This window comes from Apostichopus japonicus, chromosome 10, assembly GCF_037975245.1.
Source record: "Apostichopus japonicus isolate 1M-3 chromosome 10, ASM3797524v1, whole genome shotgun sequence".
In the NCBI taxonomy this organism is placed as follows: domain Eukaryota; kingdom Metazoa; phylum Echinodermata; class Holothuroidea; order Aspidochirotida; family Stichopodidae; genus Apostichopus; species Apostichopus japonicus.
Window position 1 is genome coordinate 10,714,916 of NC_092570.1, and position 22,072 is coordinate 10,736,987.

The 22,072-nt window shown below is 35.9% G+C and overlaps 2 protein-coding genes across 2 annotated transcripts; both read right to left on the reverse strand.

The window, feature by feature from the left end:
* Positions 1–714: 714 nt before the first annotated feature.
* LOC139975282 (uncharacterized) lies at positions 715–6,697 on the reverse strand. Its single transcript, XM_071983068.1, has 2 exons — positions 5,948–6,697; positions 715–2,409 (listed from the first exon to the last, which is right to left on the reverse strand). The coding sequence occupies exons 1-2, from the start codon at positions 6,085–6,087 to the stop codon at positions 1,368–1,370; spliced, it is 1,182 nt and encodes a 393-aa protein (XP_071839169.1). The 5' UTR covers positions 6,088–6,697; the 3' UTR covers positions 715–1,367.
* A 9,927-nt stretch (positions 6,698–16,624) lies between these two features.
* Positions 16,625–19,961, reverse strand: LOC139975218 (uncharacterized). Its single transcript, XM_071982949.1, has 2 exons — positions 19,773–19,961; positions 16,625–17,688 (listed from the first exon to the last, which is right to left on the reverse strand). The coding sequence occupies exons 1-2, from the start codon at positions 19,931–19,933 to the stop codon at positions 16,698–16,700; spliced, it is 1,152 nt and encodes a 383-aa protein (XP_071839050.1). The 5' UTR covers positions 19,934–19,961; the 3' UTR covers positions 16,625–16,697.
* Between the last annotated feature and the right edge of the window lie 2,111 nt (positions 19,962–22,072).

Below are 22,072 nucleotides of genomic sequence, written 5' to 3' on the forward strand. Positions count from 1 at the left end.
TCCTCGGTCAGATAGAAAAACAAACCAGACACACAGCTGTGACACATTTACACACACACATTGTTGAATCCCACCTATGTCCCACCTAGTCCACCCATGTTATTGTGTCACCCTATTGTATCCCGCTCCCCACCCAGCCCCCCCCCCCCACCCTGCCCCCACTCCCACCCCCACTCTCAAACACACGCACTAAGTCACACCAAGTTTCAGTTCAGTGCATCAAGGGGTGTCATGCGGGCAGCCATTTTAGTAGCAATTTTGCATAAAATCGTCAGCAGGATTTACAGGCCTCATCTCCGGTACACTACGGTACGTGTATGGATGAGATATTTATAAGCCACTTATCATGTTATTCGACTTCAAAGTCAGCTAATATTCAGTATGAAATGCTAAATAATCAGAGAAAGAATGTCAAGTTAGTCAGGATATATGGACATCTGGCAATGTCGTGAGCATATTCTGACATAATTTGGGAAAAGTACTACATTTTGCCTCGTTACTTAATTGAATATTTATACTTCGCAACTCTGATATCAGTTTAATGAAAACCCTTGCTAACATTTTCGTGATTGAATAATGATATAAACGGTAATTTGCGTTTCCTTCTTAATATATCACTTATAGGATATGTCACGTGATTATATGTTTAATGTGAATGTACTTGAATCACACCTGAGTATGCTAAAGTCAATAACATATAAAAGGATTCAGTAATGCGATGATTACTACTATATTCCACATTGATGCTTATAACAACGTTATTGTTTTCTACTGTTCTTTTTTTCACAGTTTACATTGAATGGAGGAAGAAAAAAAGAGAAAGTTAAAGATTTCAGGTCATAGTGGCACTATGACCTGACAGATTTACAAAATGGCAACCGACAGACATGACTTATAAATTTGAATTTATCCCAAACATTAATACTGTGGAAAACTTTATCAAACCAGTTTTATGCTGTTCCAAAGCGACTTATTATTTCAGTTTTAATAGCATTATTAGAATATCATCATAATTAAGAGAAAAAGGTGTTACTGATAGTAAGATAAAAACTTTGGAGAATTTTATCGATGCATTTGCCAGCAAGATCCTAGCTACTCAATGTTTGAATCATATTATACATATCATCATAACACATTTTTTAGTGATTTATACATAATGTTTTAATATTTTTTTTATAACACAACAATACCAACACTATACTAAATACGATAGCCAATTATAAGTCTGAACCCAGGTCATTGCACGAAAGAACATAGTTGCGTGATACAGACATATTCCAAGACAGTATAGGTTTAATTACGGTGCTAAATCTTCCTCAACTTGTATGTACATGCCATCACTCATTTTATATAGGACTTCATGATACTTAAGATCCATTTAAAATCTTCTTTTGCTCATCAAATATTTCCTTCACACGTTCATAGATCATAACATCTTCATGGAGACATTTCTGTATTTCTTCATTTTGCATTAAACTCTCCTTCGCCTCTCTCTGTATTCTATCCCGATCGCCTTTCTTATCTTGAATGTCGTCACCGTCCATGTAGAGGCCTGAGTTTGAATGCTCTGACTGACACATTTCAAAAGGCTCTCCAAATATATTTTCAAATAGTTTCAACGAAGTCTCAAACTCCTCCGTTAACCCAATGACAGCGAATATTTTATCGATATTGCTAAGGACGTACTGAAGAGTGGCTTCTCTCTCTTTCTCTATAGTTTTAAAGTGATCAATGGTAACCACGTGGTCCTTACAGAGCCATGGTGAATTAGTCTCATTGGACTCTCTTTCACATGGTAAATGCATCGTCATCTGGCGGAAGAATAAACTACACAGCGATAGAGTAAATTCCTCTAAGGTGTTATCACATGGCGGCCATCCTTCACCTCCGCCTTTACAAAAGTAGTAATGCGAGACAATTCTCTCGTATGGTTCTCTCATCACTGTAAAATATGAGCACGGCCGATCTTCAACAAAGTCACATATTCCCATTACTGCTTCTCCCATAAAGTATTCACTTGGAGCGGTGAAGTCATTCAGACGGCTTACTTTAACATCATGAACTGTATCAACCGCCAGGACAGTCGGTGTCGGTTTATTTAATTCGGTAGTAATCGATAGAAGACAATTTTTCATGGAAGTACCAGCGCTTTTGGGATTATGTAGAAACGCTAAAATAGACTCTCTATACGGTGAAGAAGAATTCGGATACAAGTATGCGTTCGGGAGGAATTTATGCAATAATGGCATTGGTATATCCATCGATGGTGGCTCTAGTTCAGGTGCTTCACTCTTGTCATCGTATGTGTTCCTTTGAAAGTCTTGAACCAGGGTGGGTTCTATCTTCTCAAAGTGTGATCTCAAGAGTTCGGGTTCTTCCTTAATTTCGCTTTGCTTGTTTAAGGGTACTCTGAAGAGATATGAAAATGAATATAATTTATGAATTGGTATACTCGTTGTAAATAGTTCTGTTAAATGAACGGGTTGCGTGTGATTCTACGGTAGCCTACTGTCAAGTTTGTATCAACATGTTTCGTCGGTTTTGGACGCGTATACTTTGCCCTGCTGTGAAAACACGAAACAAATATGCGATATAAACCATTCTTCGTAATTTTAATCATTCGTTCATTACTTATAAAACATTCCGTCACTTGTACTGTAGTACAATCCACGTCGATACTAAGACTTGTCCCGATAGCATTCGTCTCATAGCATAATATTAAATACTCAACCGTTTTTATATTTTTACTGTGCCTTGTTCTACCACGCACGCTATCGTTTAATCCAACCCCTGCTTCTGGATGGTGGGAGGGATCTATCCTAAGACAGAATTTTATTTTCGAGATAATATTAGTTGAGTTGTTTCGTATCGCGAGTGGTCGACCGGCCCCAATGTGCTGTGACTATCAGTGAGTTACCAAGAACCATTGTGGTCGAAACCACTCACATTACGAAGGGATGTTAAAAGAAAAATCTTAGTTGATAGTCTTGTACTTATAAACCCCAAAACTTTCCGGTTATTTTTCAACACGCTTATATTACTTTGGACATACACATATTACTTTGGACATGTTCATATTAGTTTCGACATGTCTATATAAATTTGGGCATGCTCATATTAACTTGGACATGCTTATATTATTTTGCATATTTAGCAACATATGGCGTAACTGAAACGCCAAAATGTTCACTACAAAATTGAAGTTAGCAGTTAGGTTCGACCATCTTGTATTACTTTTCGACATCTTTTAATAATTTGGACATGCGCATATTATCATTCGACAACCTTACATTAGTTTTATATATATATATATATATATATATATATATATATATATATATATATATATATATATATATATATATATATATATATATATATATATATATATATATATATATATATATATATATATATATATATATATATATATATATATATATATATATATATATATCGTAATTACGTAGCGATTTTTAAAAACAGCATTGGAATGTTGGAAAGTGACATGGACAGGGCTATCGAAGCCTTATCTAAACGAGTGGAGGAGTTAGAGAAAGATTACTCAGATCGCCTTTCAGGCTTTTCTAAAGCTTTGGAGAAGGCCAATGCTGCCATTAATGAAAATGCTGATCGCAGAAATAAACTTTGAGCGGCATTCTAGACGGAACAATTTCAGAATCGTGGGACTCGTTCGAGTTGATAACCAAATGGCCAAGAGATGCGCATTGAGAGATGCCATCGGGGTGGACGGGGTGTCGGAGATAAACCGCCGCATATTTTAGCGAGATGTCTGTCCTTTCAGGATAAGATTACTATCATGAAGTCGTAAAGAAATCACATGAAGGAAGGTCACGACTTTTTTCTTGTCGAAGATCTAAGGAAAAAGCTGGATTTTAGTGGAGAAAAAGCCCCGATAGGTTAAGGTAAAGGAAGTGAGTTAAATTACGATTCGTGGCGGGGAAGTGGTGATGCTCGTGGGAAACAGTACCCTTTTAAATAAAAACAACGTCGTGGGAATTCACCAGTGAACTTTACAGATGTTTTGAACCCATTCAAATTAATTTCTGGGCCATATATCTTTGTAATTTCCTGACAAGTTACAATGTATACTAAATTGATCCCTTCATTCTATATGGAATGTTTGATTGTTAAGTCTGGTTACTCCTCATTCCCTCTTTCTCGAGTGCAAACAAAGCACTCTATTGGGTTGTCTTGTTGCTGTGTTGCTGTTTGTCTTTGAGAGTTTGTCTGTGTTTTGTTTTAGTTTGTTTTCTGTTTTCTGTTTTGTATGTTCTTAAGTCTTTAAAATGCATGATATCATCTCTGTAATTTTAACCTTTAATGCCCGTGGATTAAAAGACACTAAGAATAGACGTAAGGTGTTTACTTGGCTACATAACCAACATTTCTCTATTTCTTTAATTCAAGAAACGCATTGCATTGACGCTTTGGACTAATGAATGGGGTGGAAAGGCATTTTTCTTGTGGATCTGTAAGAAATGCTGAATCTAAAACGAAAAACAAAATTTCTCAAAACGAAAAGCAAAATTATTACAACGAAATTTTAACGAGATATCCCAAATTCAGTTTCCTATGGAACGCCATACTAATACTTATTCAATATATACAGATATCTCTAATTCAATCTTGGATATCTCTAATTCGAATTCTTGATATCTCTAACTGAATTTTGGATATCTCTAAGTTGGGTTCCAAATATCACTAAATGTATTCCAGATATCTCTAATTCGGATTCTTGATATCTCTAATTCAATTTTCGATATCTCTAATTCGAATTCTTGATATCTTGAATTCAATTTTGGATATCTCGAATTCTTTTCTTGATATCTCGAATTCAATTCGAGATATCTCGAATTCAATTTTAGATATCTCTCATTCAATTCGAGATATCTTAAATAATGTTTCCATTTTGATATCTTTAATTTATTTCTTGATATCTTAAAACCAATTTGAGATATCTTAAATAAAATTCAAAATATCGGAAATGCAATTTCTGATATCTCAAATTGAATTGAAGATATCTTCAATAATTAGAGATATCTTTAATTTAATTCGAGATATCTGAATTTAATTGAAGATATCTCTAATTGTTGAATAAATGTTAACATGGCGTACGTGGGTACCATCTGGGTATTCATTGCCGTTGGTATAGACAACCATAATAGAAAGCAGATAATGCTAACGCAATTGTATTGCACTACTAAGATTTGCCAATATGCCTATAGTAAATTTAACAGCCGTTGTATGGGCAACCACGTTGTTGTTTGAAATGGGACAACGTTTTAAAGCACCTCTTTAGTGGAGTAGGATTTTGGTTTCTTGTAGCAAAATTAAAGATTCTGAAATAAGAAACTTTCAGTACAAGTTTATCCATCGTATCATTGCTACAAATAGTTTCCTAAGTAAATTAACATATTGCACTTTTTGTGGCGAGTCTACTAGAAACTTTAGACCAGCTTTTCTGGCAGTTGGAGATATTTGGAATATATTTTATCTTGAAATCTCTAATTCAAAGTTGCGTCTGAGTACGAACACGCGTGTTTTGGTTATGATTATGAGAACAAATGAAATGATATAGCCTTGCAATTTGTTATGCCAAGTGTTATATTTACCTATGTAGAATTAACAAAAGCGTTCCAAGTTATGATATTTTCAAACGTAAGCTTTCGTTGTGCTTGAGTGTTGCAATGTATATACTTATTAATAACAAAAAGGACAAAGAAATTAAACTACTCAGAGATTCTGCGCTATTGATAAAAGAAATAAAGCTGTTGGTGTCATGCAACAAACTTTTCTTTCTTTTTAACATAATTTGTTGTGCAGAAGAGATGAATGCAAATAAAAATGGAAACAATATGACCTTTAAAAGTATGATTGCAAGCAAACAAAGAAAATAGAAAATACATTTCTATGCAAAACTTACTTTTCGAAAACTTTTGTTGTAGTAATCATCAAGCCTATAAAAATAACAACTACTGCAACGAAGATATAAAATCCTCTACTCAGTGGAGTGTTCTTTCCCATTTTCTGTTGATTGTTCTTGTTACCAGGAATAAAGAGCATCAATTTATTTTACTTTTTACTACTAATTGATTTCATCGATCCGTTGACTTCTCAAAAATTTTCTTGTGTGTGTATTGACTGTACATTTTCTCAGTACTTGTGATGTAACTTGTAACGAGGCGTTACCAATACTTAATGTACCTTTCATCAGAGTTGTTAACGTAACCTTGAAATGGAGCCCTATACACTATTGTTCCTACAAGCAGCATACTGTCTTGCCACTTGGGTATTTACTTTCTTATAATGTCAACTAACATGTGTTTGCTAATCAATTGTCACTGACTATTTATGCGTAGAGTCACTTTATAGACAGAGCTGCGATATGGAGGTCCCATATATCAGTTTACGTGGACTATATACTTCAATGTTTACACTATATAATACTGCTAGTCGAAAGTCTATGGCACAAGGCATACATTCCTGGGCCTTGGGTCAGAATCGATGTTATCACAATAATCGTTGTGAATTTCGGGTTTCGAATTTTCTGTTGTACCTAAAAAAGATATTTAAAGATTAGGGCTTCCAAAAGGACTTTCAATGAGTTAATTTCAGCATTTAGCAGGGTATGGTGAAAAAAAGATTGTTGATACTCATCGTTTTGAGATGATAGCACTTCTAAAGTCTTTTACTACCAAAACTACTAGTACTACTTGTTAACTGACATATAATGTCAGTATAGTAAAATTTCAATAGAGTAATGCGACACTGTGGTACTTAAACAAACATTACCCCTCATAGTAACGATAAGTGTTATGTCAGCTTAGTATTGAAGGTAAACTCAAAGCTATACTCAACCCATCTGCTTCAAGGGTTTCGTCAGACAGGCTTGTTAAATTGAGCCTAGACCTAGTAGATGATCGCAGTGTCTCCGAGAAAGTGAGGCCAGTTGCTAACCCAATAGCTTAGGCCGTCAGAACAGAGATCGGCACAATAATTATCTATCACGGTATAATATTATAGCCATCGAAATTTATACCTGGTCATGGGAATCATATTGAAGACATGCAGCTGCTACTTGATACTATTCACCATATTTGGTCACATTAGTTTCAGTTGGTTTCGGTTAAGGTGTTGTCGTTTATTAATTGTTCTATCTATGTATACATCTATAGACAGTACCCGAACTGCTTTGTATAGACCTGGTAGTATTTGTGCCACTGACGGCTAAAACTGGATCAGGTAGTTGCACAATTCATGACACGTTTGATGATTCTTATCATCTCTTAGCAAGTGGAACAATAAAGAGGTGTGAATAGGAATGAATGTAAGGCCTGCATGGGTTGTTACTCATATGGAAACCGTTTGTTTGTGGTGTTTTAATTGCCTATAGTGTTGCTATTATTAAAGTTCATGAAATAATTTGACAGCTCTTACAGTATTGAGAAACAAATATTAAAGTGGTTAGTATATGGTTGCATGGATTGTTTGATGCCTAAGAGCATTCCTACACCTAACCCATTGCCATCTTTTACAGAGTATGCCAAGTAGAATATTGTTTGTTTGCAACATAATCCTTATTTACACAAAGTTATATAAACAGGGGGAAAAGCTGCATTCATTCAACACGCACGACAAATCATATAGCATTATCTGATGTGTGTGTACATGGTAAAGTGGAAAGTGCAAAGGAGAGGTAGTTACACCAAAACCAAAGTATAGGCAAACAGTTAAGGAGATGTGGAGCCAGCTTCCTTTTATATCTCCTTCCCTTTGTGCAAGTAAACCTCTCATAACAAATATCAACCCAAGACCCTACATCCACTAACGACTACACCTGTTATGGCGGGCCATCAGTCTCAAAACGTGGGGAATCGATATATAGCGATTTTAAATCGACCTATACCAATTCCCTTCTAGCAGCTTAAATTGACTTCTTCCGAATTAAATCGACATATACCAATTTAAATCGATGATAAGTAAAATAAATCGGTATATGTCAATTTAAATCGACATATACCAGTTTAAATCGATGATATGTCAAATTAAATCGGTATATATCATTTTAAATCGACATATACCAATTTACTTCTACTTATACCAGTTTAAATCGACATATACCAACTTAAATCGACATATACCAATTTGAATCGATGATATGTTAAATAAATCGGTATATGTCAATTTAAATCGACATATACCAGTTTAAACCGATGATATGTCAAATTAAATCGGTAGAAGTCAATTTCCTTGGACTTATACCAGTTTCTAGCAATTAAAATTGACATTTACCTATTTAAATCGACATATCATCAATTTAGCTCATTAACATATTCCAAATCCCGATTTCGGTGATGATTGACATGTGAAGATACATCACGTGAAGTCACCTGACAAGGCGGGCAAATAATTATATAGTTTCAAAATTACCAAACTAGCAAGGGTGTTCATCATGATTATGTCAATGGTAATTATTGACATGTACTTGCAAAAAGATTTCGGTGTAATAATAAGGCTGAAAAGCTGATATGTCAATGACGTGCAATTATCTCAATGCAAACTTGGCTTGTCAAGTCAAACACGTGGAGCATAGTATAGGAATACTTTTAGCCAAATACACATAGGCCTACAGTACGTACACAGATGCAATTACCTACTCCAGTTACACCATAAGCAAAGATGATATTGTTCTGCAGTGAGGCCTACTGTAAGGTTACGTTATAATGCAGCTGTATATATACCAGGGGATTAACAATTACAGTATTCAAGCTCAAATCATGCATTCCACTGTGCTCGTGTTTATTTTCAATTATTCACCCGCCTTGTCAGGTGACTGCACGTGATGTTTCATCACTCCGAAATCGGGATTTGGAATATGTTAATGAGCTAAATCGATGATATGTCGATTGAAATAGGTAAATGTCAATTTGAGTTGCTAGAAACTGGTATAAGTCCAAGGATTTATACGATTTAAACTGGTATATGTCGATTTAAATTGGTATATGTCGATTTAAATTGGTATATGTCGAATTTAATCGATGATATGTCGAATCCCCACGATTTGAGACTGATGGCCCGCCATACACCTGTACCATGTATATTTAGCACAGAAGCTTACATGAGGACTGAGACACGCCCACCAGGCCCCACCCCCTCCCCTCAAATTGCACGAAAGCTAGCTTGGAAAAAAATTGACTTGATGTTAAGTTTTGTGTAATCTTAATATGTTGTTAATTAGTATTTGATTTTTTAAGTAAGATATTATTAGATAAATCAATTAAAACATTACGTTTTGTGATGAGGATTTGTCTACGGATAAAACAGTGGAAAGCGTGGAAGTGCATATGCAAGGAATCAGGCAACCGACAGAAAATTACTATGCGTATAATAGATCTTAAGAGACCTCCCAGTGTACATTGCATAGGCACTCTACACATCGCTCAGCGCACCATAGTGGCGTTACTATGGAACGCCAAAACGGACATTATTCAGTAACTTTTTATGCAGCTTATACTCCTTCTACAGTAGTAAATTTTGTGCCACATAACGAGTAAAACAATTGAAAATCATTATGCGAGGTTCCTTTTACGCAGTATAATGAGCAAGGCTTGAATTTTATCGGGCAGTCTGTCAGCTGTCACAGAGAGGTCACCATTTCGGACAAAAATCATATTGTTTTTATTGTGCAGTTTTTACTGCCGCATAATGACTTTAAGAAAATTCGTAGTCATTATGCGGCATATTTACAGTCACATAATAACCAAGAAAGAATCTAGAGAAACTACTTATTCGACAAAGGTATTGTCAATAAGGACTAACGTAAAGCTTATAACTCATTCTGCGGCAGTCTTTACTGCAGCAGAACGACTTCCATTAACGTACTCGTTATTCGGCAACATTTACTGCAGCAGAATGACTAAAGTACTCGCCAAAACGGACATGATTTTACTGTCTTCAAATTATAAACCTAGCGTTGTAGACAAGGGCGGCGGAAGCACTTTTAATCTGGGGGGGCACCGACATCAAAGGGCACTTTGCAGAAATTCGATTGGACTGATGCAGCCTTATATTTACACGCAAAAAAATGGAGTGTTGAATTTTAACACTTTCCAGGTGTAACCGTTCACCCTACACCTGAAGGGTTACTCTGACCCTGAGTAGGGTTACATAATTTATGTAGCGTGGATTTTTTAACACCTGCAGAAGTGTACTTTCAGTTCGAGCATTCTGATTGGTCAAACCTCCCGTCAGCTGGATTCTTAGTGTAAGTTAAGTGTTTAAACGATACCACCGTACCGTGAACACGCATTTACCGTACCTAGCAATACTTGTACCAGTTTGTCGACATTTCTCGTTACTAAATGTACTATAGTAACCACAGCCATATATACGTTCAAGCCACAAAACGTTACGTACTCAGTGTGCGATAACGAGCTACAATGGCATGAAATGACGTTATAGGAGACTGGGGCCTGGAAGAATTCATTGAAAAATTCGAAGGTATGTTTTGATATTATGTAAACTGTGTACATGACAAGAACGAGATATGCGCTTAGAGACCCACGACTAAGCTGGGTAGACGAATGCATTTGAATCGCTTGCGTTACGTAGACCTAACGTTAAAGTCATACTATAAGTTAATATAATAGGCTAGCTGCTGTTTGTCATAGTCAACTCATAATTGTCAACGAATCAGTGTAGTCTACATACAAGTAAACATTAAACGGAATTGCCTTCGGACGGACGGAGGACTTTGGTCTAGGCCTTTATTGTAATCTAGTGCATTCTATTCCTTTTTGTGCGTTAACCGTAACTTCGTATACCCTGCGAGTCACTTTTTTAAGTTGTACTAGGCCTACTACTAGGCCTAGTACTAGTAGGGTATACTTAGGCTATTTCAAGACAATGCATTTTAAATAGCATCGGGCATGGGCCTATAGTTACGCTGGTACTATGTTCAATAAGGGATAAACATATATTCATGTAATGCAATATATAATTACCACTAATTGCCATTTTAGCTTGAAGTTGTAGCAAGTAGGCCGAAGCTGATGTGGATTGGTGATACTTTTAGACCTAGTCCCAACTATAATTTAGCTATATTATGGAAGTGATCTAGCTGTTATAATTCATAGCAATCTACACAATTGCATACAGTGGGAGTGAGCATTATTTTAAGCATTGTTAACATGATGCATTGGTTATAAAAGTTGCCTACCTTGTCTGATGAAAGTTTAATGCAAGTTCCTGTTTTGACAAGTAATCACTATAGGCCATCTGGCTTTCTAGATTCAAACGTACTTGAAGAAGTTAGAATCACAACTGATTAAATTGTGGGCATTTTCTTTAGGAATGTTCATGTTTTGTGAGGGGTACATGTAAAAATCTGCTTATGCTCCAAGAAGGTTTTAACACAACTTCATTATGATGGGAATTTTCTTTTCTTTTCTTTGTTGTTACTTAGGAAGCATCAACTCGGAATTCTATTTGCAAAAGATTTCAGAAAGACCTCAGCAATATGTGTTACTTCTTGGAGGAAGCAAAATATACCCCAAGCAGTCATTTGTGATCATCCAGAGACATGCCCTACCCCAGAGGACATTTATGAAGCCATTGATGTTTGCTTCAAATTATTCTACGTGTTAAATCTGAATTATACCAAATTGCAAGTCTTGGTGCCTGGGAATTTTTCCAAAAAGTTGTCTACAAGTTGCCTGGTGGTGTGAAACGCAACCAGATTCAAGATTTTTATGCTCACCGTGCCGACAAAAAAGACAAAGTTACTGCAGTTTAGCAGTTGTCATAGACAGAACTCCATGTTTCCTCATCTCACGGATCAGAAAGTATGTAAAGTTGTTGCTTATTTGGAATTGTCTTTGGGAAGAGTTTTTGCTTTGTGTTTAATTTGGAATACCAAAGGCACGAGCCAACAACAAAGACAAAGTAACTGCAGTGTAGCAGTCATCATAGACAGTACTCCACGTTTTCTCATCCCACGGATCAGCATATATCTAAAGTTGTTGCTTATTTGAAATTGACTTTGGGAAGAGTTGTTTCTTGCGTTTAATCTGGAATACCAAAAGGCATTTGCCAACAACAAAGACATAGTCACTGTAGTGTAGCAGTCATCATACACAGCTCTCCATGTTTTCTCATCCCATGGATCAGAATTTTTCTAAAGTTGTTGCTTATTTGAAATTGACTTTGGGAAGAGTTGTTTCTTTGTCTTTAATCTAGAAACCAAAAGGCATGTGCAAAAAAAATAAAGACCAAGTAACTGCACCGTAGCATTTGAAAATGTTGGCACTTTTAAGTTGACTTAATTCCACAAGATAATACTTTTATAGCCTAAATTGTTCGTTTTACATTTAATGGGATATAATAAATGGACCTCTGGAATAGGAAGGTCGTAGGGTGTTTAATTGCTGAAAATCCCACATTCTGAATTGTTTGTGTTGTCTTTGCTTTTTGCTCTCTCTTAAATGTAACTTTCTGCTGCGAGCGATTCAAACATGCATCCATATTGTTTACCTAATTACTAAGTAATAATTAACCTAAAACCTGTATAAAATATTTACTAAACGGATGCGATGTAAACTTTTCTGGCAAAATTTTACATAACAGTATTGTATTTGCGTTACATAATAAACATGTAAAACTTTACAAACCAGCAGTTAAATATACATCCAGAAGTATAAACGAGAGAGCACTATTGTGTGTTGAGAGTCCATTAAGTATCATCTTGACACAGATGACAAATGAACACTATATGGTGGTAATTCTACTCACTGAAGCAGAACTTTGACACCCAGAAGGCCAAAAAATGTGCACTAGAGTGTTAATTATACTCCCTGAAGTGCAATTTTGACACCCAGAAGTGCTAACAAATGAACACTTTATGGTGTTAATTTTACTTCCTGAAGTGTCATGTTGACACCCAGAAGTTTTAACAAATGAACACTTTATTGTGTTAATTTTACTCCCTGTAGTGTACCTTCAACACCAGGAAGTGTTATTTTGACACTTGTATGGGTGTTGTTAAGGTAACACTCGCAAAGTGTTATATTATGTTACACTTCTGAAGTGTTAATTTAACCCGGTGGGTGTTGTCCCTAATCCAAACAGGGTGGGGTGTTAAATTCAACACTTTACGATTCAAATTTAACACTTCATTTTTTTGAGTGTAGTACCGGTACCCTTTATAACTCTTATTGTATTATCTTATTTGCGTATACACATCACTCCATCTACGCCCCCCCCCCCCCCTTCAAGGAAAATATGCATACTAGCACTGCAATATCCAATGTGCAAATTGGGAAACAAGGAACAAGTTTTCTTTTGAGACAAAATGAGGTGAAATCATGCTATTTGCTAATGTAGGAATCTTCGGAATTAGAGTTTATTTCTTGTTAATATCTTAACAAATTTTTTCCATTCGAAATAGCTTTGAGTTTGACCCACAGAAATTCATTAAAAGTCAGGGGCGTCGCTAGGATTGGCAAAGTTGTATGTACGACTATCTGAGCGGAGCGCCACCATCGGTTGGCGCGGAGCGTATAAGAAAAATTTTGGTTTTACAAACCCCTCAGATGGCCGGAAACGGCCCTTCCCGAGTGTTCTTTCTGGTTCTCTGGCCTCTTGCTAACTTGAGACACCTCAATTTTTATGTAGAAAAAGGGCACATTTTTAACCTGAGGAAAAGTGGGGGGCACGTGCCCCCTGTGCCCCCCCCCCCCCCGGTTCCGCCGCCCTTGGTTGTAGACGTTGAAACTGCTCATGAATCGTGATCATCACAATGGTTTGGTACACCCCTTGAATCCGAACTAGAGCGTGTCATTATTTTTGTTTGCTCAAACCATGAATATGCAATTCTTTAATCTATCAAGAAGTGTATAAGCACGGTGGGTGCTTCATAGCAGTTGTGTTGTCACTTTCGCTTTTGTAACGGTCAAGTTTGTCGTATAGGCCTACTTACAATACCCCTCACCAAAATCAACAATCTTTCAAACAATCAACATGAAACGTGCAGGGTAAACATCAGCTTTGGTAGGATGATGTATCATTGATGTTTTTCCTCCTCTACGAAATTAACAATGAATATATCACGTTTATATAGCACACCTTAAATACACATACCAAAGTGCCTATAATATTTATGTATACCGTATCTGTTTTCCTTTCTGTTTAACACTCAAATTAAATTTAAATAATCGTACTTTGTTTGGCACCTTGTTTACACCAAACTATACACACGCTCTCTATGATAGATGCACATCTTGTAGAATTATGCTAAAGGTTCTGTGATATAGACGTTCATTTCTGTGACACCCCACTGTTTACCCACTATATCGTCTGCGGCCGAGCTCAGTCGCTTCTCGTTTTATTTTTTTTAATTTTTTTTTGGGGGGGGGGGCTAAAATCCGTTACTTAAAGTTTCCGATATTTTTAGCCTGTACTCCGTCGATCGTTCATTTATCGTTAATCGGTTTCATGTGCAGTGCCTATTCCCTTTCCAAGGGACTATTGATACTTCACTTGGCGTAACACTGTCATCATCACACGTTTACGAATAATCTCAATGCATATAGGGGGCTGGGATAGAGAGCGGATCAAGTTGTTCGGTTTTCGTGCTCAGGCTCTATCTCGGGTGACTTTCTTACCAGCATCTCGAAAGATTATATGACAGTTTAGAACCTCAGACAAATATGTTGTTTAGTTAACACTGACGAAGGGACAAATTTATTTGTAACAGATATGTCGTCTTTCTATAGTATGAATTATTATAAATTACGACAAAATGCCATTTAAGTGCGCCAAACCAGTGCAACGTGAGAAAAAAATCATAATCATAATTATTTAATAATTCATAATTACTATTTTTTGTTTTATTCTTGGAGAGGGTAATGGGAAGGGGAAGGGGATTGGGGTGCGTATTTTCACAATTCAGGGGCAATTGTGATATTGTCTTGCCTCGCCTTGTATCGTATAAAGTATCTCTGTGAGGTCAATGCCGTAATCACGGAGAGATCTACTATGACGGTACATTACTGTTTTAATGTGTAATAAACATACATATACCTATATTGTATGTGTTTTAACTAAAGAAAGTGGTAAGAAGTTGGATTTTTTTACCCTAGAAGCTCCGAAAACAACGGCGCTGTTTCGATAATATTATAAAGTGAATGCGTGTGGAATTTACGTTACCTCGAATGAGTTACAAGTAGTGTGATATGTTTGATGACTGATGTGAAAGTCACAATGTGAGCTTGTTTAGAGGTTACTTTTCGACCTTGTACCGTAAGATACAATCAAATAACAGTGAAATAACATAATTAAGTTCTCACAAAAAGTTATTGGATAGCTATGATTTGCACGAGTCCTATTAATGCAATGTGGTCTGCCGGCTCCGTTTCGAATACACAATATTCTACTGTTTCTGCGAAAACTACATTAGGGCAAAGCTGTTTTCCGAGAAAAATCACACACAAACAGAAGACAAAATACATTCTCGGGAAAGGAATTTGGCTAATACATACATTTCGAATAAAACAGATTCGGCAAAACTAATCAAAGTATAAAAAATAACTATGATAGCATATTTTGTAAGTTTATGATCAGACGCAGTACAGTAGAATGACCGTGCTGTTTGTAGCACGGAAATACATATACACATTCTTCTCTCCATTAGTGAAGAGAGCAAATTGTCTATAACTGATTAAGGAAACGCATTGAGAAAACCGATAAATAAAAGTTATCGATAGATAAAAGAAATGTTCGGACAAGAAATAGTCATTGCCACAGCAACAAAACCTGCGACAGACTACATAAGCCAATTATAAGTTTGAACCAGGTCATTGCACGAAAGAAAATAGTCACGTGATGTAACCCATTCCAAGACAGTATTTTTTCTTTTTTTAAATCATAGGGTGGTAGCTTGTGACCTGAGAATTAGGTCAAACATTTGCTAAGAGAGGCGACATGCGATGTTCCTTTCGACTGTTTGAGAGGCAGAGATAACTTTGGGTGTAACTTGGCGGCATGAGATAGAGCTGGGTCCAAAGAAAATGAGCAGAAACGACAAGCGATGTTCTTTGACTGTTCGGGAAGCAGAAAAGTGATATCGGGAGGTTTGAGAAGCCCCTAATATTATTTTCGATAATTAGCGAGGATACTATACCGAGCTAGTGAGCTGTTTATGAAAATTTAGTGACACAAGAATGCAGAAAGGTATTATTTGGAGAAAAAAAACTGGTTTGCTTGAACGAGAACTGAAAACGTCGTTCTTTGATAAAAACCAAAACGGTGATATTATAGAACTAAATCAATGCACTTTGAGACTTGAACTATGAACTTTATCGTGGAACTGGAAGGATAGCCGTGTCGAGCTTAACCTGTATACAGTATAGGGTATTATTATTATTCATTTGGATTCTAAATATTATTGTAAGAGGCCTCAAGTATCTTATGGTTTCGTATAACAAAGTAAATTTTTGTGTTTAAAACTCGTATCGCTTCTTTTATCGATTTTATGTGTCAGACCTGCACCTGCTCCAAGGCCCTTGTTTAGGGGGACCTTGTGACAACTGGAAAGAAAGGTTTAATTACGGATCTAACTCTTCCTCAACTTGTAGATGCCATCCCTCATTTTATATTACTATAGGACTTCGTGAGACTTAAGATCCATTTAAAATCTTCTTTTGCTCATCAAATATTTCCTTCACACGTTCATAGATCATAACATCTTCATGGAGACATTTCTGTATTTCTTCATTTTGCATTAAACTCTCCTTCGCCTCTCTCTGTATTCTATCCCGATCGCCTTTCTTATCTTGAATGTCGTCACCGTCCATGTAGAGGCCTGAGTTTGAATGCTCTGACTGACACATTTCAAAAGGCTCTCCAAATATATTTTCAAATAGTTTCAACGAAGTCTCAAACTCCTCCGTTAACCCAATGACAGCGAATATTTTATCGATATTGCTAAGGACGTACTGAAGAGTGGCTTCTCTCTCTTTCTCTATAGTTTTAAAGTGATCAATGGTAACCACGTGGTCCTTACAGAGCCATGGTGAATTAGTCTCATTGGACTCTCTTTCACATGGTAAATGCATCGTCATCTGGCGGAAGAATAAACTACACAGCGATAGAGTAAATTCCTCTAAGGTGTTATCACAAGGCGGCCATCCTTCACCTCCGCCTTTACAAAAGTAGTAATGCGAGACAATTCTCTCGTATGGTTCTCTCATAACTGTAAAATATGAGCACGGCCGATCTTCAACAAAGTCACATATTCCCATTACTGCTTCTCCCATAAAGTATTCACTTGGAGCGGTGAATCCATTCAGACGGCTTACTTTAACATCATGAGCTGTATCAACCGCCAGGACAGTCGGTGTCGGTTTATTTAATTCGGTAGTAATCGATAGAAGACAATTTTTCATGGAAGTACCTGCGCTTTTGGGATTATGTAGAAACGCTAAAATAGACTCTCTATACGGTGCAGAAGAATTCGGATACAAGTATGCGTTCGGGAGGAATTTATGCAATAATGGCATTGGTATATCCATCGATGGTGGCTCTAGTTCAGGTGCTTCACTATTGTCATCGTATGTGTTCCTTTGTAAGCCTTGAACCAGGGTGGATTCTATCTTCTTAAAGTGTGATCTGAAGAGACAAATATCATCAAAGTTGTGCATCCACTGTGTCGGCTCTAAACAATCACTTTTTAAGGCAAGTCAAGCCGTTGTTATGTATATGTGTCGCTAGTGGTACGACAGATGTGTATTACTTAAGCCTTACTTACAGCATGATGTTAATCGAGTGTCACGCCTGTGCGGCAACTGATGATCGCGATGTTCGATGATCGCCGCACAGACGTGAAACTCGATTAACATATATATATAATATATATATATATATATATATATATATATATATATATATATATATATATATATATATATATATATATATATATATATACATCACATAGAATGGTGGTCAATATTCACAAAGAGTGCTCTTTGCCAAGGCAGAGCTAGAATATCACATAATATACTTAACTAAACTATCAAACTCCGAGTAGCAGTATGATGATAGTTTAATAGTTTAGTTAAGTATATTATGTGATATATATATATATATATATATATATATATATATATATATATCCATCCATCCATCCATCCATCCATCCATCTAACGATCTAACTATCTATCTATCTATCTATCTATCTATCTATCTATCTATCTATCTATCTATCTATCTATCTATCTATCTATCTATCTATCTATCTATCTATCTATCTATCTATCTATCTATCTATCTATCTATCTATCTATCTATCTATCTATCTATCTATCTATCTATCTATCTATCTATCTATCTATCTATCTATCTATCTATCTATCTATCTATCTATCTATCTATCTATCTATCTATCTATCTATCTATCTATCTATCTATCTATCTATCTATCTATCTATCTATCTATCTATCTATCTATCTATCTATCTATCTATCTATCTATCTATCTATCTATCTATCTATCTATCTATCTATCTATCTATCTATCTATCTATCTATCTATCTATCTATCTATCTATCTATCTATCTATCTATCTATCTATCTATCTATCTATCTATCTATCTATCTATCTATCTATCTATCTATCTATCTATCTATCTATCTATCTATCTATCTATCTATCTATCTATCTATCTATCTATCTATCTATCTATCTATCTATCTATCTATCTATCTATCTATCTATCTATCTATCTATCTATCTATCTATCTATCTATCTATCTATCTATCTATCTATCTATCTATCTATCTATCTATCTATCTATCTATCTATCTATCTATCTATCTATCTATCTATCTATCTATCTATCTATCTATCTATCTATCTATCTATCTATCTATCTATCTATCTATCTATCTATCTATCTATCTATCTATCTATCTATCTATCTATCTATCTATCTATCTATCTATCTATCTATCTATCTATCTATCTATCTATCTATCTATCTATCTATCTATCTATCTATCTATCTATCTATCTATCTATCTATCTATCTATCTATCTATCTATCTATCTATCTATCTATCTATCTATCTATCTATCTATCTATCTATCTATCTATCTATCTATCTATCTATCTATCTATCTATCTATCTATCTATCTATCTATCTATCTATCTATCTATCTATCTATCTATCTATCTATCTATCTATCTATCTATCTATCTATCTATCTATCTATCTATCTATCTATCTATCTATCTATCTATCTATCTATCTATCTATCTATCTATCTATCTATCTATCTATCTATCTATCTATCTATCTATCTATCTATCTATCTATCTATCTATCTATCTATCTATCTATCTATCTATCTATCTATCTATCTATCTATCTATCTATCTATCTATCTATCTATCTATCTATCTATCTATCTATCTATCTATCTATCTATCTATCTATCTATCTATCTATCTATCTATCTATCTATCTATCTATCTATCTATCTATCTATCTATCTATCTATCTATCTATCTATCTATCTATCTATCTATCTATCTATCTATCTATCTATCTATCTATCTATCTATCTATCTATCTATCTATCTATCTATCTATCTATCTATCTATCTATCTATCTATCTATCTATCTATCTATCTATCTATCTATTACTGAACTTCATATATTACTGTATATACATGTGAAACTTACTTTATGAACTCCGTTGACTGTGTGACCATTAAAGCCATAAAAATTAGGACTGCAGCTGTAACGAAAACATATTTTATTAAATTAAATCCTCTCCTTGGATGTCCACAGGTAAACTTCATCTCTGACAATATGTATCCCAGTTTAAAATCGGTCGTACCCATTGTTAAGTCGATCTTTGATGTTATCAGTGTTAAGGTTTACTTCTTTTACACTAAAGTAAGACTTCCCTTCGGTTTTCGATTTGTGTAATGAATGTACATGTTATCGGTACTTTGGATATAAAAGAGTAACAAGACGCCGCAAAAGGAATAAGAGAAATTGTTTATGTGACCCTATAACCGTATGTTTATATTTCCTACGTGATCCATATTCAATCCTGCAGGGATGTTTACAGTTTGATTATGTAAAATCTTCACGTGTTGACTGATCAATTATGTTGCTTTTGAGTTATGGCCGTAAGATGGAACTGCTATATTAAACTTGGTAAATTAGTTAACCGTATACAAACAAAGACTATATAAAATGCTAACGTTGATCAATTGAACCAAATGCAATAACACATCTGTGGATACCTAATATGATAAATTACACAAAAATTGATTGACACAACCTTCGAGAGGACGATATAATAAACGAACACATGGCACCTGGTTAGGACACGGCATGGCGTCTTGTACAAATACATGATGCAGCAGCAGGAGTTTATGTACTTAATTAAAGACGATTGTCCTTTTCAGGGTAAGGGTGTGTTTGTGTGTAAATTAAATTTATTTGATGCCTTAATTGAGTTCTATTATAGCCATGTCTTTACAAAAATTGTGACTGACCTTAGTTTCGTATTTCGTCGGCAGAACAAACTTATGATATTGCAAGACAGCAGGTCCTAAAGATAATTTGTATTGACAGAATTTTATCAATGATATAAGGGGTGTATTTAGGCCAAATTTGCTTTTTGATATGCTGCTTTTGTTGTGTTTTTTTTTTCTCCTTTCATCTCACCTCCCTACATTTAAAGTATATGGAGATGAGATATTGAACTTCACCCCACATCAGAAAAGTGATGATGCGTGGGTGCGCGCGTGTTTGGGTGCGTGTGTGTGTGTGTGACGCCTTGCTTGTAAACACGATATCTCAAGATCGAAAGCTTGGACCAATCTCATATTTGGTGAGTAGTTGAACCACATTGAGTAGAAGGGGACGATTGTTTCTTGAAGGTCAAAGGTCATTTGGGGCAGTGGCGGAGATTTCTTGTCAGAAGTGGGGGGGTTGCAGGCCATTGATGAAATAAAAAGTCATACCTGCTGGCTCACTATCTAAGTGGAGCGCCACCATAAGTTGGCGCGTAGTGCACAAGAATCTTTTGGCAAATATTGCCTCCCAGAGTGCAGTAAATGGCACTGCCCAGGCCTTGAAAAGCTGCATTTAACCAGGGGCGTATGCAGGATTTTCTAACACGAGGGGCGCGTATTACTATCTAAGCGGAGCGCCACCATTGGTTGGCGCGCAGCGTACAAGCAAATTTCTGGTTTTGGTACCCCCAGATCACCGAAAATGGCACTTCTCGGGCTTGAAACTGACCGACCATATGTACACTTTTGCCTGAGAACCAAGTATTTCCAAATACTTTTTTCTCATAACCTTTTTGAAGATTGTCACCAGTCACGTTCGACTTCATCACATATCCTGTGGATCATTGCTTTTGTAGGTGATTCTTCATCGCGGCCCACAGTATCCGTCAGCCCCACTGTTCAGAATTTGAAAATTCAAAATTCTCGTGAATAAATTCACTTCAAAACATACTCATAATGTTGCACAAAATATCATCTATGGACAACCGATATAGAAAAACCTCCTTCAAACCCTAACAGACGGGTCAAAATTGCACGAGTATGATGAAGTATGATGAAGAATGTTGGTTAGGGAATTTTCGAAAATTCAGACGGCTACTAAAAAATTTCGTTCAAGGAAATAAAAATATACCAGATATTTCCGAAACCGAACACTACACACATCGACAGTTTTGAGCATGGGCGCAGATCAGTCTTGGATAATGGTGGGGACGCGTGTATGCTCTCTGATACTTTCTTAGCGGAGCGCAACCATGGGTTAGCGCGTAGCGTACGACTTTTTTGAGGCAAATATACCTCCCAGATCGCCGGAAATAACACTTCCCAGACCTAATGATGCTCCTAAACCTCCTTAAGTTTTAGATCTCATGGCTTAGAAATTTAGTTTTGAGAAATACATGGGCGTCTGCAGAAAGAAAATCAGGGGACAAATAATCCAAGTAGACTTTTGTA